The sequence below is a fragment of the Hoplias malabaricus genome, chromosome 10, assembly GCF_029633855.1.
Source record: "Hoplias malabaricus isolate fHopMal1 chromosome 10, fHopMal1.hap1, whole genome shotgun sequence".
NCBI lineage: Eukaryota > Metazoa > Chordata > Actinopteri > Characiformes > Erythrinidae > Hoplias > Hoplias malabaricus.
This window is the reverse complement of record NC_089809.1, coordinates 34,194,917-34,219,330: the sequence shown is the minus strand read 5'-3', so window position 1 is coordinate 34,219,330 and position 24,414 is coordinate 34,194,917. Positions and strand designations below refer to the sequence as shown.

At 41.3% G+C, this 24,414-nt stretch overlaps 1 protein-coding gene across 1 annotated transcript in view; it reads right to left on the bottom strand.

Annotated features, from left to right (window-relative positions):
* The window catches only part of kcnh2b (potassium voltage-gated channel, subfamily H (eag-related), member 2b), a 269,546-nt gene that overhangs the window by 236,180 nt on the left and 8,952 nt on the right, over positions 1–24,414 (bottom strand). Inside the window, exon 2 of the mRNA XM_066682531.1 lies at positions 9,889–10,119. Within this exon, the coding sequence (XP_066538628.1) occupies positions 9,889–10,119 (231 nt within the window). The remainder of the gene's footprint in view (positions 1–9,888; positions 10,120–24,414) is intronic.

Genomic DNA, 24,414 nt, shown 5'->3' with positions numbered 1-24,414 from the left:
ACACAGTGACCATGTCACATTACGCACACACTTAGTTCAGCAAAGCTCATGCTCACACCCACAGGCAAACACGCAAACACACACACCCACACCCACACCCACACACAGAGAGAGAGCAAGAAAGTATTAAAATGAGAGAGATCCAATTAACAGACACTTTTAGCACTTCCTAAACACCTGTACTACAGAGCAAGGAGGCAGCAGTGATGTCTATGTGACAGTGTGTGTGTGTGTGTGTGTGTGTGTGTATGACTGTATGAGCATGAGTGTGCATGTGTGAGAGAGCATGTGTGTGTGTGTGTATGACTGTATGAGCATGAGTGTGCATGTGTGAGAGCGTATGTGTGTGTGTGTGTGTGCTCTCTTCCCTCCCTCATCTTTAGTGAGCAGGCACGGCATCATTGGGTGAGTAATGAGGCAGTCAGCCGGCAGCCACAGCAGCCAGAAAAGAAGTCAGCATTCATTATCTGCATATCTGCTACCAACAGACAAACGCACACTCGCACTCATAAAGACACTGCTCAAGTGTACACTATTAAAAACAGCTTTTGAACTCTGTGATTAGCTTTTCTTAGACTCCACTACTTGGCTTCAAGAAACTTACCAACATGGTAAACTTTCTGGTGCATCATTTATTAATTAAATTAAGTTAATATACACTCTGCATGTTACCACGAGATTAGGGTTGAGTACAACTTGCACAGCCCTCTCTCCCGAATTTATTTGACTATGATTTGCCTTCAGGTGAGTTGTCTACGGACAGCCCACACTCACTGTTGAATCGTCAGGGTTTGGGTTCACACCTGACGACATGGTTCTGCCGTCAGAGAGAACACCCTTCACTGATGCAGTCTGTTCCTCTCTGGTGGCTAGCTGTATTTTCATCAATGTATGTGGCATTTAGGAGTCTATTACCCCCCCCCCTCCCCACTTCCAAAGTCCCAAGGACTTCACAAAAAGTAATAGAATTTTAATCTGTTTTAAAATCTGCCGATGTCATCATGCGATGGACCATATTTTTCAGTTATCAATATAAAGATGTATTATTCAGTGGCCACCGCACCTTATTCAGCAACTGAATTCACTATGAAACTATGAAAAATGGACGCTGAATATATATGTGGCAGACAGCATTGTTTATATAAATACAAAGAGATTATTTTGTAAGCGAAATATTATTATTATGTACTTGGAGTAAATATTTTAGCTGTGAATTACAGCTTTGAACCTGAGGCAGCAGATTATTAACAAAAAGTTAACAAAAACATAACTTGAAATGAAGTTTTGAACGTTTCTGCTTACTTTTTTTTTTTTTAATTAAAATCCATGATGTAATGAGACATGCCTGTATTACCGAATAATACGTCTTAGAATTGTTAACCGAATACAGAACCGTTTAATGGGTTAACGCACTCTGCTCAGGTTCAGAGTTTCTTTCTTTTGCACATTTAAGGAGAAGAACTGTTCCTGACAAGCCATTGCATCTTCTCCCAGAGAAAACAGCACACAGACCCATAGGAAAGCATGCAGCCGTACCCACGCTGCACAACACAGCACAAATAAATCTGCATCACCAGCACACGCTGTCACAAAGTCTTACATGAGAAAACATGCACATCTCCATGGGACACACGTGTCTTTCATAAAAGAAAGCACAACCACAGCAGTACAGCATTGCTCTGATCAAATCAACTTCATAAACATGTTTTCTAGACATTTCCTTGTCTTTGGGAAGCTCAGAACTACATCAGACTGATATACACTATGTACTCCTTGTCTGACAGTTCATTAGCTGCCCTTATAATTAGTGAATTATGCACTGTTAAAGTGCTCCCACTGTGGACACATACCGCGTCTATATAAACCAGAGAAATTACCGTTCACAGTGCTAGGTGTAGGCTAGGGGGTTATAAATCCTTCCAGCACTAGAAAGCTTTGGAGCAGTGAACTATAATCATCACCAGTCCACACTAATATTCTAATGGCTGTACCCCATCAAACCCTCACAGCAATATTTTAAAATCTAGTGTAAATTGTTTTCATAACAGTAGAGTGACCAGATCCGGGGGGGATAATGAGCTCTCGCCCCTCGCTGCCGTTGTATGTTTAGCTGAAACTATGTGTGCTTTTAGGTCCTTTACAACTTTATTTGCTACACAAAACATGGGAATTTCTTTTCATGGGAGAACTTACGTTTCAGCATAGCTGCTCGAGATGAGGGTAGGTACATGAGCTTTGCCTGACGTAAACAAGGACTACTGACGTGCAGACTGACCAATTAAATGTTTACAGTGAAGGTTATAGACCAATAACAGTAGCTCTACAGTCAAACCGTCCAATCTGAAGATTTTAGGCTACTTCACCACGCCCCCTTCTCACTCAAGCGAACCAATCGGAGTAGGGGAGGGCGGGACTAGTTTGTGAACGAAACTTCTCGAAGTTCTATGTAAGCTCTAGAAAAACAAAATCCCGGACGTTTGTGAAATTCCGCCCGGACATTTTTTAAGTCTAAAAAAGAGGACATGTCCGGGTAAAAGAGGACGTCTGGTCACCCTTAATAACTGTAGAAGCTTTTACTACAGAAAGAGGGAAACATTATTATTATTATCATTATTAATAGCTTTGGTTTTGAAATTGTTTGTAGACCGTCATGTGGTCACAGACTTTGGTTAAAACAAATGTCTGAATGAACTGATGATGGGAATAATGTTGGTAGGAAAGATAATGAGTGAACATATGGGTTTCTAATGGACTGCAGAGTAGTATTCCTGATTGTATTAGAGCAGATTCCTTGGCTTAGGAGGAAAAAAAAAAGCAAAAATACCAGAAAACAGAAATACAATTTCAGATCTTACTCAATAGCCCCTATAAAACTCCTTTGACTCTATCTTGCTTATAGGCTGTGGCCATGGAGCTGGACTCATAATTATTAAAAATATACTGGTGCTCACGAGTGGCCAAGCGGTCTAAACACCCCCACCCCCAGTGTTACTATCTGTACTATCTGAGAAACACAATTGCCATCAATGTGGCCCTATCCCTCCCTTCATCGCAGTGTGTGTGGTTCTGATGTGACAGACCCAGGCACTCTGCAGTCTCCTCTGGACGATTGGGCTGTGGATATGTTGCATTAGCAGCAGCATGAAAGGAAGCTTGTGGTTGCTGTCATGTGTTTCTAGAAGACACATGTTCGCCCTCACCCTTGTAGTGTTGGCAACATTGAGTGTGATAGAGGGAGTTATAGCTAACTGCTGACAGGTTTGTATGGGAGATAATTAAGGACTGGTTATTGGACAAAAAATAAAAAAATATAAAAAAAGCAATAGAGAAAGTGACAGACGACCTGAGAAAAATGGACACAGGTAAAGCACTGACTGAGCAATTGTGGAATAAAGTATTACAAGTAGCTGTTTAGGATTCTGTGCAGTGTTCTATAAATATGTGTTCAGCTTTGATGAAATATTTAATGGCTTTTTGAGAAGAAAATGAATTTTCAGGTATTATAATAAGACTGGTTTGATTCTGAAGATGATCTATTGTGTCCCTGAATGCTGGAGTTTTATTGTGGAGTTTTAAAGCACTTCTTCAGGAGCTGATGTCAGCATTTTGCTTTGGCTTGGCTACTGTCCCATGACACACAATTGGACAGAAGAGTGGGACAGTGCTATTGTGCTATATCAAACACACAATAGCCGCTCTTCCAAGGAACTCTGTCCTGAATAGCATCCATTCAGCGGCAGTCAGATTTCTACAGAAAGTCATGTGACTATCAGACAGAATCAATAACTATGAACAAGACAAACCAACTCGTTTCATTGAGGCAGACTGAAACAGAGTGAGTATTGACAACAATGGCTTATCAAATAGGACATCACTCCTCATAATGGCTGATAAAATTTCTACTCGGAAAACCGAACGGCCACTTAAGGCAGCCGAATGGGGGTTACCTCTCTCTCTTGTTGGTGGAACTCTAGAGGCAGGTGTCCTGCTGGCAACAATAGACCAGCTGCAGATGGTAATCTTCACCCCAGTACTTAAGGAAATGAAAAACATTATTTCTAGCTAACTGGTTTTACGACTAAGTCTATTGATGATGTGACTTTGCTGAGGAAGCTACAGCCCTCTCTGACCCCGGGGTCATTACAATTTGACTCTAAATAGATAAATACACAATGCGTACAGTTCTGTTTATGGGTGAGCACAATGAGAAACAATAAAATTAAAGTAAGAGGAGATTTACATACCCACAAATAAAGGTCTTAAAGATTTCTTTGTTTGAATGCAGCATACACATTACATAGGGGCTTTAAACTCTAAAAGGGCACTTCATTAACAAAGTTTGAAAAGTTACTGAAGTTAACAACAACAAGTTTGTTTTTTATTTGTTTTATTCTGTAACTATATAAACAATTTTGATTTTAAAAAAATAAATAAACTAAGACATTCCCAGTAAACAATTAGCCGTTGAAATACAACGTTGAAATAACGCAAAGACTGCCGTCTAATCAACATTCTCTTAAGGTTGAAAATGAAAGTTGAAAAGACGTCGAAACACAGACATTGAAAAGACGACTATTAGACGTATTTTGGACATCCATTGACGTTATTAATTGGTCCTGAAATAAATTACTTGTAAAAAACGAATTTTGGACGTCCACTGACGTTATCGATTGGTCACCACTTAACTAATTTATTAAGATGGATTTTGGACGTCCATTGACGTTTAAAATATGTCCTTGACGGACAGACTACTTTTAGACCTATTTTGAACGTCCAGGGACGTTCCTTGTTACTGGGTTAACAGTTTCCATTTAAAGAAATTTATCTTGTTGTTATAAAATAAAATCACTCAAAGAAGAAGAAAAAAAAATAAAATAAATAATAATAATAATAATAATAATAATAATAATAAGAGGCGGCACGGTGGCGCAGCAGGTAGTGTCGCAGTCACACAGCTCAAGGGACCTGGAGGTTGTGGGTTTGATTCCCGCTCCGGGTGACTGTCTGTGAGGAGTTGGTGTGTTCTCCCTGTGTCCGCGTGGGTTTCCTCCGGGTGCTCCGGTTTCCTCCCACAGTCCAAAAACACACGTTGCAAGTGGATTGGCGACTCAAAAGTGTCCATGTGTGTAGGGGTGTGTGTGTGTTGCCCTGTGAAGGACAAGCTCCCCCTCCAGGGTGTGTTCCCGCCTTGCGCCCAGTGATTCCAGGTAGGCTCTGGACCCACCGCGACCCTGAATTGGATAAGTCATTACAGATAATGAATTAATGAATGAATGAATAACAATAAGATGAATATTAATAAATATCTGAATTGACTTTTTCTGCTTTGAAATTTGATTAAAACTGTTTAAATGTGAATCATTCTGGATATTAATCTGACCTTTACTGTAAATGTTTTTCAGGTTAAAAATTGGTCTGAAATATTATGAAATATATTCTACAGCTCCGTTAATCATTCAGGAAAAATTGTAAAAATAATCCGAACATATTCTTCTGGAATAGCATCTTAAGAAAAGTAGAAAATACCTTCTTTTATTGTGTTGAGAATTGTTCCAATCCATACTTTTGAATGGCACCCTACAAATTGCTCCCTAAAGAACAATGATTTAATATGTCTTTTTGAGATCAGATTTGGTTGTAAGTCGTTGCTTCAAAGACCCCATTTTGGCACATTTATGTTTATCTTGTAAGAGCCAGGGTGCAGATGTAGGGTCAGTGCTTTGTCTTAAATTCCAAAGTTATTCAGGGATTCAGAGATGTGAGTCCTGCTTTAGAGAATATGAATTGAATCTGTTCAGCACTGTGAAACACAAGAGGGATTTCTTGAGCCTGGCTGGTCTTAGCTTCCAGGAAACCATTTCAGGACACTGACATCATCTCAAGGGCAGAGAAAGCAAAAGAGCTGCTGAAGTCAATAGGAACTTGGCGGAAAGGATTTTGTCTTTGTTCGGTGCTGAATTACTGCAAAATACTTACATTTAGACTCAAAATGGCAATGCTCAAAGAATGACCAGTGTCCTTCTTGACCCATGAGCAATTATGGACTTATTTGAGGGTGTTCTCTAGCTTAGAGGGACACACACACTCACACACACACAGTCACGCTCTCTCTCCCTCTCTTTCACAGGTAGTGCGTCTAGAGTGGAGCTGAGCCTCCACCCCAGAGTGATTGATTAAGTGCCGGTCAGATCAGCGACAGGACAACTGAGCATGAGAGCTGGTCATCCATCATGGTGAAGGCTGATGCCAGCACAACGCTTACCAGACGAATGGATGCACGGGCATGAAGGAGAGGAAGAGAGGGGGAAAAAGGCCCTGTCACTTCCTCCTATCTCAACAGCAAACACACACACACACACACACAAACACACACACACACACACTTTTATTTTGCGTTCAAGATAGCATTCACAGCTGCTATTGGAATCCCTCCTTACAAAGCCTGCATAATACATGAGGAAACAGATACACAGACTATTGTTCAGGCACGTGCACAGACAGACCCCAAGACCCCTTTTACTTCTAATTTTCAATATCCACCTGATAAATTATTGGCAAGAAATATCCTAATGTTTAGTTGAACCCTGTAACACAGCTACAACTTGACTTGGTGGAGAGGAGGGTTCTAGTCCCTGCTTAGACAATTCTTACAGCCTTGGGAAAAATACCACCATTCCTCCATGATTAGCCTCATCGCAGTCATGGATGACATGCTCTGTGATGCACTGAATTGGGCGGGGTTTCAGTGTTCAAATGTGGCTTGAAGAGGCAGATGCATTTACACCCCCATAACATCTGGCTAAAATGGGTCTCAGAAGTGGTTTGAGAGAAACAAAGTGTGTCTTGACTGTGTGTACACCTATTCTTTTATGAGGATAATCTCAATCTGGATATAATCTTGACAATCAAACAATCAGTGGTAAACAGGGTGTGTCCTAAAAATGTTTTGTTTTGTTTTGTTTCCCCCCTATTTTTCAAATGCAGTTTTGTTGTTTAATGTGTCATTAAATATTTTCCCCAATTCTTTCAGTAATTTTAATACATTTATAAAAATGATATCTGGTGTATTCATTCATTCATACATTCATTATCTCTAAGCACAGTTCAGGGTCGCAGTGGGTCCAGAGCCTACCTGGAATCATTGGGCGCAAGGCGGGAATACACCCTGGAGGGGGCGCCAGTCCTTCACAGGGCAACACAGACACACACACAGTCACTCACACACTTTTGAGTCGCCAATCCACCTACCAGCATGTGTTTTTGGACTGTAGGAGGAAACCAGAGCATCCAGAGGAAACCCATGCTGACACGGGGAGAACACAGACAGTCACCCAGAGCGGGAAACGAACCCACAACCTCCAGGTCCCTGGAGCTGTGTGCCTGCGACACTAACCTGCTGCGCCACCGTGCCGCCTATCTGGTGTATTAATAAGTTCTGTTAGTGTTTTGAGTAATGTATAATTAAAATTTAAGATTCAAAACAGTCTGCCATTAATTTGTCATGGTAACAGTTGCATAGTGTTAAAAATGACAACTGTCATTTAAAAAAAAAACACTACTACTACTAATAATAATAATATAGTATGAAGCTACGTTCACAGTCACAAACATTGATATCACCATCTCACACGTACTTTAAGATACTATATTATCCCCAAGAACAGAACAAATCAATGCAGATGCTTCTACAGCGCTTTTCGTTCACCATTTCCAATCTACTTCATTTTTAGGTTATTTATGCTGAATACAATGACAATTGTCATTTCTATAACAATGTAACATTCATTCATTGTCTGTAACCGCTTATCCAATTCAGGGTCGCGGTGGGTCTGGAGCCTACCCGGCATCACTGGGCGTAAGGTGGGAACACACCCTGAAGGGGGCACCAGTCCTTCACAGGGCGACACACACTCACAAATTCACTCACACCTATGGACACTTTTGAGTAGCCAATCCATCTTATAACGTGGGAGAAAACCAGAGCATTCGGAGGAAACCCACGCAGACACAGGGAGAACACACCAAACTCCACCCAGAGCGGGACCTGAACCCACAACCTCCAGGTCCCTGGAGCTGTGTGACTGCAACACTATGTACTGCACCTAACTATGTAACATTTACTATAAAATGACAAAAGAGCAGGAGAATGTTTGAATTTTGAATTTCAAATGTATGTTACAAAAAAGGAATGCGTTCTACCCAGCTGCTTCCTAATAGGAATGAAATGAAACCAGTCACCAATTCCTTTTGAACTGCTGCTGACAGAACCTCACTAGACAGATCAACACACTTGGAGGAGAATACTGTTGTCCAGTTTTGCCATTTTTAAAGACGCTATATTAGCTAGCATCATGCTAAGTGAAATCATGTTCAAATGTAATGTAATGTAATCTTTGTGAACCCATACCTTTCCTATCCAGAGTATTACACTCAGTTTAGTAACACATCTATCTTAAAATAAACAGATAGAATGGAAGAAAGCTACTTCTACACCTTAAAGTCCTAGAAGGTGCCATTAGCGCAGTCTAAACTGTGTCGTATTACACACAGAGGCCTTTAGCTTAGCCTGAGTGGCTGCTGCACAGAGAAGCAGATAGCTCTCAGAGTAAACAGTGGAAACTATGATTGGTGGTGGGGAGCTGAGTCCTCTCGGGCTCTAAAGAAGAGGGAAGGTGATCTATTGGCTGACGACAAACATCTGCTGCCCTTTTCTCCTGCTCTGTGAGGATCCTCTCTCAGAGACGAGCTGGAAATGTAACAGCGTTGTTATAAGGCTGACTGATTACTATCCGCTCGTCCTACAGTTTGTATTTCTGCTCCAGTGACATTTTCCTTGGCTAATAAGAACCCACAGGTCTCGCTCAGCCTCTATCTATCAGGCTTTCTTTTGCTCATACTCTGTATCTGTCTCAGTCTGTGCCTATCCGTCTCTCTCAGTCTGGGTCTATCTGCCTCTCATTCTGTGTATGTCAGCCACTCTTTTATTCTGTATCTTTCTCTCTGTGTGTCTCTTATTTTGAAGTGTTTCTCTTTCTCTCTCTATCTGTGTTTGTTTGTCTCTCTCTCACTCTCTCTTTCTGTCTCTGTGCCTTTCATTCTTTATATCTTTCACACTCTGGCTGTTGTGTATATCTATCTATCTGACTCTCTCTCTCTATCTCTCTCTTGCTCTCTCTGAGTGAGTGAATGGCTGAGTGAGTGATTTGAGTCAGTATGTGAGTGTGAACATTAGTATGTATGTGAATGAGTGAGGGAGTGTGTGAGTGTATGTGAATGAATTTGATTTTGTAAGTTAGTCTCTCTCTCTCTCTCTCTCTCTCTGTTTGTATGTGAGGAAATGAGCAAGTTAATGAGTGAGTGAGCCTCGTAGAATGGCTATTAGACCTAATTGATCACATAACTGCATCCTGGAATATATAAATACAACGGTGTGTGGAAAAGGTTTTACAGTCTCCCTGTCTCTCTCTACATTTTCCTTCTCGCCCTCACTGACTAATAATCAGGCTTCTTCTGGCTCCGTCTGCGTCTGGGGAATATGATTATGCATGCACTTTCATTTCTGAGTACCTGGATGGAACAATAGGAGCCGACCTGAGTCCAACCCTGGGGCAGCACACAACACTCGAGAGCTAAGCTAACATCTCCTCCCTCTACTCCTCTCTTCTACAGCAGACAGAGACTGGGCCAAAGAGCGCTGTCTAATTCTGTAAAGCTTACAGGACTCCTGTGGCCACAGGTAGAGAAAATGCAGTCCTTTCCAAAAAAACCCCCCACACTTAAGCCCTTGTATCAGACTGTGAAATCACGTCACACACAGGGAGCAAGAGCTCAGCTTCCAAAGCACTATTAGTCACTTCCGCTGCTGGAGAAAGTGAAGGCTGCCCCTACCATCCTTCCTGTAGAGCGTGATCTCCACTTTCCTCTCCTCCGAGCCCAGCAGGGCCTGAGCCATCTGCGCGATGGCCAGCCGCTTGGTGTGCGGCCCGTACAGGAAGTTGCAGGTGCACGGTTTCTGCATGATCTCTGCCCTCGTGTAGCCGCACATGTGACAGAAGCCATCGTTACAGAAGATGATAGCGCAGTTCTCCACCCGTGCATTGGCTATGATGAACTTTCGACCTGGACCACAGCGAGAGAGAGAGAGAGAGAGAGAGAACAAGCAAAACAATCTCATTAATTTGACATTGATTCGAGGTCACAATGGTAATAAGCCCTCTACTGTAGGCGGACATTAATTTGCAATTACTGCTACACAGTTTAATATCTTCATACTTCCTCAGCACTAGAAAATCAGTTGCATTTTTGTTTATTTTATTAATTTATTTGTCATGTATATAATTACCATGAATAATCAGAATCAACAGAACTGTAAAGAGCCAGAGTTAGCCCAAGAGGCAATTTATGTCTTAGTTTATTGTAAAAGAACAATGTAATACAATTAGAAAACATACTAAACAACCCACAGTATACACTGCCTGTGTGTACTGAGATGATTATACATGGCACATTTACAGATATGAAATAGTATATCCCACAGATATTATGATAAAGCATTCAGAATTGAGAAAAGGTTGCTTAAAAAGTTCCCAGATATAGAGGCTGATATAAAGCACAGGGTGGATAAACTCTGTATCGATGCCACTGATGTGAGAAGGACATGTTTAGAATGCCTGTAACATTTAGAGCAGCCAACAACTAAACATTTTGCCTTAGGAAAATAAATCATGTAGCTTAGGTAAAGAGGTCTTTGCCTTCAAAATCACAACATTCTGCAAGTTAAACACATACAAATGCACACATACACACACACACACACACACACACACACAGGCGCGTACTTTCACACATATGTCCGCTGACCTTCACACAACCCTTCGTTTTTTTTTATGCTCTGGACGCAATGCCAGCTCCTGCAGAAGGTGCGTGGTTCCTGAGCCAAGTCTCAGTCAGGCTCCAGAGAGCCTCCTGTGGGCGGCACATTAAGACTCGGTGCTGCGACCTACACGACCGATGACGTCCGATAAAGACCTTTCACAGCCTGGCCAGCCTTCCCCACACACTCAGATAGTGAGACATCACAGGCTACTGTTTTTTAAAATCAGGTTCTATTTTCTCTAATGGAAGTGTGTGTGTGTGTGTGTGTGTGTGTGTGTGTGTGTGTTCATATGGCTTATAACCGAACATATGGTTTATAACACTATAAGTGATAGTAATAGTGTTATTCAATTTGTAATAAGTATGTAATTGCAGTTATACTGGTCAGTATACTATTACATAAATTGACCAATAATATACCACTATCATCTAATTTTAGGGGCTTTGCTGACACAGCCCCTAAATCCAATGGTCCAAAGCATCTCAGCATGAGCCTAGTAGGTGCCTGAAAACTCTCAAGTTTGTATGGGAACCAGTGAAGTGTTGAACCATCTGTGAAGAAGCTAAAATGGAGATGAGGAAGTAGCGCTTCATGAATAAACGATGTTTGCAATAAATAATGTAATAATAAATAAATGAATGCAGATAGACTCATTGTTAGACTCAATGTTGTCAATGTGCAGACAGGGAACTGAGCAGGATAAATATGGGTGTTTATATGTAGTTATTTAATTAATATCTATCAGTTATTTATAGACATTTCTACTCTGGACCTCCAGAGAAGGCTTACAGTGATGGTCAGTGTAAATACAAGCTCAAATTTATCCATTTGAAAAAGGCACAAGGTCCTCATTTAGGCCAGTCCTCTGAGTGCCCTCTGAACTGTTTAATGATGATAACATTCTTTTGGAAAGACAGACTGTGGAGGGAGAAGTGGAGAGAGAAATCTGGCAGCTTTGCTGGATCCCTAAAATATCTAAATAACTCGGTGACGGAAAAAAGTGAACATGCAGATGCTTAAGGTGACCCTGTGCCCCATTAACCTCCACTGTAAGCCTCCTGAGGCGTTTTCACCATCAGTCGTCAGAATAAGAATCTGGTGTGATGTGAAGTGTGCCATTTACAGTGAAAGAAATACATGGTATGTCCAAATGTTTCTTCTGAAATGAAGGATATTAATATCCAGTTTGTACTCTATTTTTCTGGAAGGGCTTTACACTAGACATTGGAACATTGCTGTAATGATTTGATTGCATTCAGCCACAGTATGACTAGTTCTGCATCACAAACTTCACTCCAAAGACACTGAATAGAGGTCAGTTTCTCTAGAGAACCCAGTTTTACACCTCTGTGTTTACACCCCTCTAGCCAGAGCTTAGTGTTGGGCTTGGAGACCTTAGGCTCATGAGAAGCTGTTCATGTGGAGGTGGCCTGATTCTAACGGTAATGCATTTCAACTGTGAATTATAATAGTCTTTTATTCAAAGTCTCTAACAGTAGACTAAAGAGAGTTTCTGGATATTTTTATAATTCTGATGTTGATATGAATCGACCAGTAGGATTAGGACACCGATTTAATATTCTAATTATTGTTTTTGACAGTTATCCCACATGACAAGGTGTCCAATGTTCACAACATTACTCAAGCTGTTAGAACAGTCTTTCTGCAGGGGTCATCTTGACCCAGGACATTATATGCAATCAGACTGAACCATAGTCAGCAAGAAAGTCCAACTTTACACTGAGACAAAAAAAAGCATCACTGTCTTAATATAGCTTCAGATGCACGGCAAAAACTGTAACCATTGGGAAGTGAAAGCACCTTATATCAGGTTAATAAGCCTCGTATGTCTCATTCTGAGAGTTTTGAAAAAAAATATATCAATAGATTATTTTGGTTTTTAAAGCATTACTTCTTATGAGTATCACTGCAATGACCAATGATTCCACTCTACTGACAGGTAATAATGCACATTATTCAAAATAATCTGTTCGTACAGTGAGATTATTTAAAAAATAGTTTACAGCAACCTTAAAATGAGAAATATTATTCTATACTTAAGCTGACTTTACCATTTATCATTTATTGCAATGAGTGAAGTTAGTTTGCTTATTTATTTCTGCCCACCTTTTTCACAGTTTAGTCATGAGGCAATATGTGTTTCATATGGATGTGAGCGGAGCAGGAAAGACTTTTGTGATTTCTGAGAGTGTGATAATAGTGACACAAATACACACACACACACTTTTGTTCTGTTCGCATTGGGTATAAAGACGTTTGAAAGAAATAAGCGCTGATGTAACACTCTCAAAATCTACGCTTTTTCGTTAATTAAGGGGGTATTAGTCATAAGTCAGCATGTCCTGGTTTTCTCTATATGCACATATGTGTCATATTAAAGGTTTCAGATCCTCTTTTAAAATAGAACATCAGACCAAGGAAATATGTGGAAATAAATAAGTGTTTTCAAATGCTTCTAATGAATGTAGGAATTGCAACACTGATATCATCCATGTGAAAAAGTGACTGTGCCAAAACATAATAATTGGTTGTTATGATTTTAGCAAGAAAAACTGCAAAGAGCTTATTCTTATCGCTGTAGAAGCATCAGGTCCACTTTTCTTGGTAAAGAATTGCTTTATTGCAGCTACACTTCGGGCTGTGGAGCCTTAACTGCCAGTTTATGTCTCGCGACTGCTTCTTAATAGGGTTAAGGTAAAAAGTTGACTAAGCTCTTCAAAATCTTGACCAATCTTGTTTGACCAACCAGAAGTGCTTCACTGAAGTCCCTTGAGCCTCATAAAAGGGATATGTAGCCCTTTTCAGGTTTGTGTATTTCAATAAGTTCCTTCCGCATCTCTTATAGAATATCTTCTAATCATTTCATAATGTGTAGCCTGTTGTGACCTTTTGACCTAGTTTACACTACTGAAAAAGCATAATTTAAGTGGTGTTTTTAAGTAATTAAGCCAGCCAAAACACTCTCTCTCTCTCTCTCTCTCTCTCTCTCTCTCTCTCTCTCTCTCTCTCTATGTTACAGATGTATCAACACTACAGATAAAATGAAGAATCATCAAGAAATATATTTCTACAATCTGACCAGTACTTTTACCAAATACCATATATTATTTGAATATTCAAGGCCTTCTCTGGAAAACATAGCAACTTGGCTGAAAGATGAAAGGTGATCCCTGTAGTGCATAACCCTCAGCCTCCGCAACCTTTTCCTGCTCAACTTAAAAACCCAACACATTTGTAATTTCCATTCCATATTTGGGAGTCCTTGCCAATTCTGTCAGCGATAGATCTTTTTCAAGGACTAAATGGCGAATAGACACATGGCCTTGGTCTGCATATTCTCCTCAAACTTCTCCCCGTAATTGCCTTTTGCTGCTATTCATCACCTTGAGCCCCTGTCGTGATGTTCCTGAGAAGAAAGCGGAGACTATCTGAATACTGCTCAAATGATGCAGTGACTAATTGGGACTGTACAAAAACAAAAGCAAAACAAAAAAAAGGGGGGGGGGGTAAAAAGACAGAACAACTGAACAACAGTTCAGGCAGTCATGAAAAATCACAGACGAGTTGTTTATCTCATTTGAAAAAAATGTTGCACTGCTTCTTTTACAGAGACTGAACATCAGTCAGTGAAGTGTGTGGAAAGAGCATAGGTTCAGCTTCTACCAGGCAGATTCTTTTAGTTTTCCTGTGCTGTGATCACAAACACAACCTCTGAACTGTTGACACAGCACTGAGAAGAATACAGCAAGTCAGACACATACACAACTGGCTATTAGCATTAGGCAAATGTACATTGTAACTCTAGATATTTTGGAGTTACAAATAGTAAACCAGAGAATGCTAGCTATCTCTGCAACCAAGCTACTTGAATACATCATATGTATGATGATAAACATACTGTCAAAATAAGGGAATCTCTTCGGCATGTTGTGATCTATTACAAAGCACACCTAGCATTTATACATGTACATGGTGTGTATTTGCAGTGATAACAGATTTTTAGCTGCTAACAACCTAAATAGGAGTTAGCTCGCTAGGTAATATGTAAATACATGAAAACTGACACTACTATTTCATTTAAAAATGGCTTTTGTGCAAGATATAATTGTGAGAAAACAGAGTTGTGCACATGATTACTTTGTGCATCCACTGGTATCTCATCAATAAAAAAAACCAATTAGCATTGCAACAAGTAAACATAAAAAGCCATAGCGCTAGCTAGTAATATCAGTGAAGTAAGGTCTTAATGCTAGTGTTACTGGCCTACATTACTGTAGCTAAACAGCACAGAAAACTACATGCCAAATCAGATATTAGACAAGCTGTGATCATCACAACATATTTTGAAAGGTGGTGGTCTTCTGATGGTCAAAGTGGGTGGAGACAGCAAAATAACAGCTTGATTGAATAATATTCGTAAGATTAATCCTCAGAAATAGAGATTTCTTTGTAAAACTGAACAATAAAATTGAATAATATTTTGAGAGTTGATTAATTACTTTTCCCTTTGGTTTAAATGTCAAGACACGACGAGAGTGCAGCAGAATGTGAAAATATTTTCTAAAAACAACAGTAACTTTTCATGAACTTTAAATCATAATAAATAAATATCAATTTTAACTCAGTTAGACATGCTTCCATTCGTTTAGAAGGCAAATAACGACAAAAATGTCAAGACATTTGTATTTTCTTCCTGACGAATGATACTGTGCATGCAACAATAGCTTTTAATTTCATATGAATCCTAATGTATCACCTGATGTAGCCGCTTAGATATTTCTCATTTGTTTTGTTGTCAGTAAATGATAGAGAAGGACTAAATGTTCAGGAAGATTTCTCTTCACAGCAGAAGACCACTTTTTCTTTCCTCAGAAAATAACTCTCTCTCTCTCACTCTGTGTGTGTGTGTGTGTGTGTGTGTGTTTTATGCTCATCAGTAGTGGGCACACCTGCCCTGCCACCTCCTTTACAACAACTGCAGAAACAACAGTAACACGCAGAGGCCCCGAGGCTCCTGCTTTACCAGCTGTTCCCCACTGAGGAATAAAAGACCCAGCAGACACAACACCACACCAAAATACACACACGTCCTCTCTCTGGTTTGCTGGCTCATTCAGCCTCACACACATGCACTCTGACATCAACGGAACTGAGCAAAAACAAAAACCAGAAGCACTAAAATGCAGGCTACACAAAAAATATCACTTCTTAAAGCCAAACGCCTTCCCAATTCATAACAAACCCAGTCCATTCTGTTCATATCTTACAAGATGCTCAATAAGTCTTCACAAATGCAAGAAATGAGAGCCTTTCAGAGCAAGCCAGCAGCCTTCACGTTAATAAATAAATATATTACCTGACAAGCACTTGCTGAATCTGTCTATCAACAGATGTGTGTAAATAGCTCGATTGTAATTCATGATTTATAAGGGACTCTCTCGTATCTTTGAACTAAAAAACTAAAAGCAACAGCAGTCAAAACTTTTTTTTTTTTTTTTTATGTTTTTTCTAGCAAAGCTAGGCAGCATCTGATTGAACAATTTTGTATCCAGATGTGATTACAAGTGGAAAACGGTAAATAACATGAAATAAAACAGCAGCGTCTGATTCAGACTGAAATACAATAACAAAGGAGCAGCTGTAAAAGCAGAAATGATGTCAGGACCCCATACAAATTTAAACCCGTCTGAATAGAACTGGTTTTTATCTCTGTCCTCAGGTGTGTGTACAGGCCAATCAATCTGAGGCAGCATAACAACGGTTCCTATGCCTCTGTGTGTGTTCTAAGCCCCTCTCCCTCTGGACCGAGAGGTGTACCGGCTCAGATATGGCTGCGCAAACACTGGCGCTGGGAGTATCCCGCTTGAGGATCATTACAGCTCTAGTGTAGCGGCACTGCTAGGGGCTTTAGTCTCTTCGAGGCTCATAAACCTGCTCTAATGTGCAGCTGTAGGCTCACGGTCAGGAAACATGTCAGAAAGAGATGACCTGTCTCCTAAGCAGGATCAAAAATAGAATATACATCAAAGAGCAGGATAAGGCAGACCTCACACCAGATATGACAGGTACCGGCTACAAGTGGAGCACAAGTGACCACTTATTATGGCCAATCCACACAGACTTTCTATTTTTGTTTACTTGCTTTTGCATAAATAATCAGTTGTGCAGAAGGTTTGTGATATAAACGCAGGAAAAGTAATCAAATGCAGATATTTCAGTACCGCTGCAGAGAAAAAATCATTAACCTGTCTGACATATCAGTAGAATCAAATCATCTCTCAAATACCACAGTTTATTAAGCAAATATCTGTGCTTACATATATGATTCTGATCCCCGACTCATGATTGTTGTGCCCATGCCTGCCTGAGGTCAGATCAGCTTTAACCACAAGACAACACCTACACACTTCACACACATTTCAAAGCAAGCCTCGAGATGAGTGGGTTCCTGCTCTCCTCTCATGGAGCCATCAGCATGTGCCAGAGTGTCTCAAATTCATGTCCACTGACCGACCAATGGGACTGGGCCTTCACTATTCGGAACTAGAACTGCTCATTGTTCCTATGCCTCCCACTATACTTCCTCAACACAGCTCTTAACACACTCATAACATGATGATATAGACTACCGTACACTCTGTAAATCCATAATTATTCATTCATACTGCGATTTATGTTTATATGCTGCTTGTTTTTTTATGGTTTGTTCTGGTGCTGTTCTGGAGAATGATGGGTTCCCCTTTTGAGTCTGTCTTCCTCTCAAAGTTATTTCGTCATATTCGGAGGGAGTTTTCTTTTGGCACTGTTGCCTCTAATTCTGGGCCAGAACCCTGTAAAGCTGCTTTGTGACAATGCCAGTAGTATAAATATCTCTAAAAAAAACACTGAACAGAGTTGAACATCATTGTGCATTCCTAGTTTTAGTTCTTGACTGTGTCAGGTAGAAAGGCTAGTTATCATCATGGCAAGAAACATTCATTCATTCATTATCTGTAACCGCTTATCCAGTTCAGGGTCGCGGTGGGTCCAGAGCCTACCTGGAATCATTGGGCGCAAGACGGGAATACATCCTGGAGGGGGCACCAGTCCTTCACAGGGTAACACAGACACACACACACACATTCACTCACACCTACAGACACTTTTGAGTCACCAATCCACCTACCAACGTGTGTTTTTGGACTGTGGGAGGAAACCGGAGCACCCGGAGGAAACCCACGCGGACACTGGGAGAACACACCAAACTCCTCACAGACAGTCACCCGGAGCGGGAATCGAACCCACAAGGAGCTGTGTGACTGCGACTCTGCCCGCTGCCCCACCGTGCCACCCCTGGCAAGCAACACCATTAGAATAATGGCTCGCATCTTGAGGGACATGCAATTTGCATCTTGTGTTGTCAAAGTGGACTGAAAGATTATTTAAAAAGATTGAACCTTCATCAGATAAACAACATTAAAAACCCTTCTTAAACACAGTTAAACATATCTCAAAATGTAAACTTGTCTAGGTATATGGTGTGTAAATGCACCCCTGCCAATCAAAAACTGCCTACCCCAACAGCTGTTCGAATAGTCCAGCTGTTAAACTGCTGACTAAACATTAAAAAACTTCTATTTAAAGCTGTGATAAACCATTTACCTTAAAACACACTTCAGCACGGGCTTTTGTTCCATTTGTGCATTTATGTGAGTGTCTGATTTATTCAAGCTGAGCAGGGTTTTATACTGTAAGCAATGGGTACAGCTTGAGGGCATCACCGCCAGAGCCACTTAATTAGAAGAGCGTGAGAGAGAGGAGAAAAAAAGGCTTAAGATACAAAAAAAAAAAGGTCTTCCTGAGCAGTAGGCATTCGGCAATAAGCATTCAAGTCGATTTATAGATGCTAAGTGTGAGCTTCACAGTGCTTTACTATGTCTGCCTACCTGCTGTGGGTGTGTGTGCACTTTGGGAAAGCTAAGGTTGTGGTGTGCGGAGTATGACACTTTTCCGTTGCCACAAGGAAGCACTGGCACAGTGCTAAACCAGTCTAAGGGCCCTCTGGAGGGGCCTGATGTGGGCTGATATGTCCTCTTGGGCACCTGTACTCCTTTAGATGTTTCAGTGACATTTTAGCCTCAGCATTTTTACAAAAGGGATCTAATGGAAAGGACAAAGGCTATAACTGAGGGAATGAGCCTTGTGCAAATGACAGTTGCTGGAGCTGATCTACAGGGAGCCGTGTTGGAAAGGTGAGAGTTTAAGTGCAGAATACAGAGTTGAGGGCTGGATCCTGAGGGCTGGCCACAGAGACACTGCTGAGGCTGACCTACTCCCACTTTCAGATACGGGAATTAAAATTTGTTTACTGTAGGACTATGGTAAGTCCATTCAGTCAAATACAATTACCAGCAGAATGGATTAAGGCCGTGAAGAAGATCTTTATCTTTAAAATAAGAAGAAGTAGGGCTGCTTAGAGTACGTTAGCATTGCTAGCATGCTAAATGTGAAGAGAAGCTGGCAGGCGAGGAGAGCTGTAGGCAGTGCATTAAGGGAAAGGCTTTTTAGGGAGAAGAGTCAGTGGGCTGGTTAAGTGGTAGCTTAGCAAAAGAGAGAAGGTATGTTTGTGTGTGTGTGTGTGTGTGTGTGTGTGTGTGTGTGTGTAAGATAAAGAGAAAGAGCTAAAAATGATGCACAGCAGAGGGGAAACAAAAAGTGACAAAGAGAGGGACAAAGAGGCGTTCGTGTGTTGGCGAGACAGAGCGAGAGACCTTCACCAGGAATGTAACAAGACACTTGAAGCTGTATAATTAACCTAAAGCATCTGCCGGAACCGCCACCTTATTATCTGCTTTATTTAACTCCACGACACCAGGACCTTGTTCCTGTCTGATCTTGACAGACGCCGCCATGTAGAGCATCACAAACAAGACCAGGGGTGTCCAACTGTACAATTTCATATCCTAATCCTACCTCCCATTCCAATTTACAGTTCCAGAAGTCCTTTGTTGTGCCGCTATCTATGTAGTTCATCATATCACCCCAAACTCATTACAGATAATGTAGTGTTTCATTCATACAGCGGGTTTCATCAGAGAGAAAGAGGCAGGAACGTGCTGCAGACTGTGACTCATCCAGTTTAAGGAGGGTTTGAATGGAGGTGGATGAGCTTGTCGTTTGGCTTTTATCTGGGAGAACAGGGGAACGGGTCTCTTCTGCAAAACCAAAGACGAGAACATGAATGAAGGATGTGATGCAAAAAAACAAATCCTCAGCCAGGAGCTTAAGGTGAAGACAGAGATAAAGAAGACACAAATATAAACACACAAGAGGAACAGCTGGAATTTGGCAGCATCAGGACAAGACAGTTGGGCAACATTTTCTTTACTGCTATTCACCAGGAGGCCACCCTGAGAGAGTCATATATATCCAGCACTATGCACACACATACTAACACACACTCTAGGAATAGAATCAAGAACAGGGTGCCAAACAGACACACATACATACAGTGATGGATTAAAATAGAAAAGCATGCTAAAAATGCACAAACCTGACTCAACACCACACCGCTACTCACTGCAATATGTGATATCTTAAAAATCAATCAATTTCCAGTCAAAATGGTCTTTAATTCATTCTTTTTTTTCTGGATCAGAATCACGAATGGTCCATAACCTACCACTGGGCACAAGGTAGGAACACACCCTGGACAGGGCACCAGTCCATCCCAGGACTTCACAAACTCCCCCATTCACCACAGTGGGCAATTTCACACACCCAGTCCATTTACCATTGTGTTTTTGGATTGTAGGAAGAAGCTAGACCGTCTGGAGGAAACACACACAGATACAGGGAAAAGTCGCCTGATGTGAGGGTTAACCCCAGAACCTCAGGAAACTTAATTGTCCTTCCAAAATGACCACTCAATTTCTTCAGCATCAAACATCAACAGGTATTTACATAAGACACTTCAAATACAACTGTAGGGTTTTTCCAACCTTCAAATTTTAAGGCTTGCAAACTGGCTGCACTGTGTGCTTCTCCTGAACCGGGGGACCCCAACACATTCAGGGATGAGGTATGTGCTCTCAGGCGGTCAGTACATTGTTCTGAGGACAGCAGTTTCCTTTTTACTGTAAAAGTGTCTTGACTGCTACACATCCTTGCAGACCCAAGTGAAGCTGTCTCCACACAGTAGAGGGATGGACAGAAATGCCTGTGGATTTCCCCATATCTGAAGCAGGAGTGGAGCATGAAGATGAGTGATCACATCTATCTAAATTACGTACGTTTACTGACCAGCTAGAATTTTCAGGGGTTCCAAAGGGAAATCTCTGTAGTATGAAACATGTATAGAGTTTGGACCACCTCATTCTGTGTAGAGAGTAACGATAAGTACGATCTTGCATGCTGACATTTATATAAAAGCTGTAAGTGTAGAGTGTGTGCGTATGCCTGTGTTTGAAGGGGAAATAATGGGGTGTGACCACTCTAGAATCCCTAAAATCCCAAAAAAGGAGACCACTTTTTGCTATCATGCTAAAAGGTGGCAGATGAAGAAACAGTAGTTTTTATAGGTCCCTATAAACACACCATTCATCTGAGTGAGATGCAGTGTGGAGTGCCTGCAGGCCCTGAACACCTAGCAGCCTCTCGTTTCTGTCTCTGCCCATCTCCCTACACTCCTCTCAGCTCTAATAATACCTCTCTCTCTCTCTCTCTCTCTCTCTCGTGTTTAACACCACCGACAGGCGCAGAAAAGACAAAAAGAAGAGTCCAAGAGGAGAGGCCGAGTACATTACAAAGCAAAAGGAGAATGAAAGAGTGGGAAAGATGGGGAAAAGAAAGAGATAGAGGAGAAAGAAGGAGAAACTATTAAGTCGGCAAGGTAGGAGGCCCTGACCCTCCAGGGAATGGGCCCCTCAAGCTGTGCCCTGAATAGTTGCCACAGTGATGGCTGTGTTTGTGCACATGCTGCAGTGTTTAATATCCTCCCCAGTTCCCGCTGCTCTCAAGACACACACACACACACACACACACACACACACACACACACACGTCTAATTGGAGTCAGGTGATGCCTGCCTGCCACTGTAAGCAACCCACTCTGTGCGTGATGGTCATATTCAGCAACACACAGGTTACACAGGGAGAGGAAGCAGGAGAAATGAATTTAAACCAAACTATTTTTACTCAAACAAACACCTCAAATCAGTGTTTTCATTAATTTGTGTTTGCATTTTTCTGCAGTGTTCCCTTTTCTTGCCCTGATCAGGAAGAAGCAGTTATAGAAAATGAACGAATGAATTCAAATGTCGTTATGAACTACGAATGTTCTTAATTCACCCTCAAAATCTGTTATAAAAAAGTGTAAATCATAATAATAAAACATCAATGGATTGTTGCTACTTCCTGTTAGCAACCCTGTTGTGCTGGTTAATAATATCTTAGCACTATGCAGACACTGGTGGAGCTGAACATGTTTTGGCTCATATTCACATTTAGTGATGTGTCCAGAGCTTCTCTGAGGCTGAGTATGTCCCATGTCTTGCAAATCAAAGATCTGATGAAGTTATTCCCCTGTGACTTGCTAATGGCATCGGTTTGGTTGAAAAGGAATCATCAATAGGGTGTCTCAGGATCCATATTGATCCCAGAAATGAACAATTAAATTAATGTATGCAAAATTTTAATACAAGCCTAATAACAAAGGCTTTTATTTTTTTCACAGAAATAATTTGGCCTCCTCTAATGGTCTACAACAGTGGCATTCAATATGTGGAATCTGGTCGAGGTCCAGATTTAAAAACAAATTATTATGGACAATAAACAACAACAAAACACTTTTCTTGCAATCAGTCTAAATCCCTTGAGTTGTTCAACATTCATTCATTATCTGTAACCCTTATCCAGTTCAGGGTCACGGTGGGTCCAGAGCCTACCTGGAATCATTGGGCGCAAGGCAGGAATACACCCTGGAGGGGGCGCCAGTCCTTCACAGGGCAACACACACACTCACACATTCATTCACACACACACACACCTACGGACACTTCTGAGTCGCCAATCCACCTACCAACATGTGTTTTTCAACTGTGGGAGGAAACCGGAGCACCCGGAGGAAACCCACGCAGAACACACCAACTCCCCACAGACAGTCACCCGGAGGAAACCCACGCAGACACAAGGAGAACACACCAACTCCCCACAGACAGTCACCCGGAGCAGGACTCGAACCCACAACCTCCAGGTCCCTGGAGCTGTGTGACTGCGACACTACCTGCTGCACCACTGTGCCACCCCTGGTCAAATCATGAAGCTTATTAAACACATTCCATAACAATGATATCACTCAACATGTATCTATTTTGTTGTTGACTTGTACTTCTCAAAAGTAGTTTAGCAAACCAACAAGACTGTCTATGTCCAAACACTACAACGACACACACAGTGAAAAGTGCTTCATTAAAAAAGAATAACTTAACAACGTGATTCATGTTCCTGGTGCTTTGGACCTCTCTGGAACTTAAATTATCAAAAAACATGGCAAGTGGACTGCTCACACTTATAAATTTGGTAAAGAACTCTGAACACTTGAAGAACACTTTGCATGATTTAAGTGTTATTGAATGGGTTCTTCAGATTGATAGAGAATGTGCTATAGATGGTTCTATATAGCACCTTTTAGAAAAGGGTTCTATACGTAGCGTGACCAGACGTCCTTTTTTTCCCGAGACCTAAAATATGTGTCTGACCTGGATTTCACCAAAAATTTCTGGGATTTTGCTGCCGGAGGCTTTCCCCGTCCCATTTCTTACCATAAGCCCTAAATCCTTCACTGAAGTGTTCACTTTGATGACATTGATGAGGTGAGCAGAGGGCATGAGGGTTGACGTGTTTAAGGTCCACATCAACCGCAGTGAGCAGCTCAGTGGTTTACTGGAGCCTCAAACAGAAATGTGTTGACCGTTGTTGAGGTAATATTTATCATAGTCTCTTCTTTATGTTTAGAGGCATTGCTGTGACCCGGCCTTTTGCTTTCCACTATATATTTAACAAAGAGAATGTCATCTCAGCTTGGGTTTAGAAATGTTCAGAAACTTAAATGTTAAAATGTTATCTTGTTGGTTTCTGGTAAACGAGTTGCTTTAATGGCACCTCAACACAGTGATTTATTTGTAGCTTGGTATGAACAGAAAATGAAAAGCTTTCCATGATCATACACACACTGTCAGCAACTGACAAGATAAGCTATTTTTAACATTTGTTGTTATTTGTTATTATTGTTTATTTGAATGGAAATAGGCGGCACGGTGGTGCAGCAGGTAGGTGTCGCAGTCACACAGCTCCAGGGGCCTGGAGGTTGTGGGTTCGATTCCCGCTCCGGGTGACTGTCTGTGAGGAGTTGGTGTGTTCTCCCTGTGTCTGCGTGGGTTTCCTCCGGGTGCTCCGGTTTCCTCCCACGGTCCAAAAACACACATTGGTGGGTGGATAGGCGACTCAAAAGTGTCCGAGTGAATGTGTGTGTGTTGCCC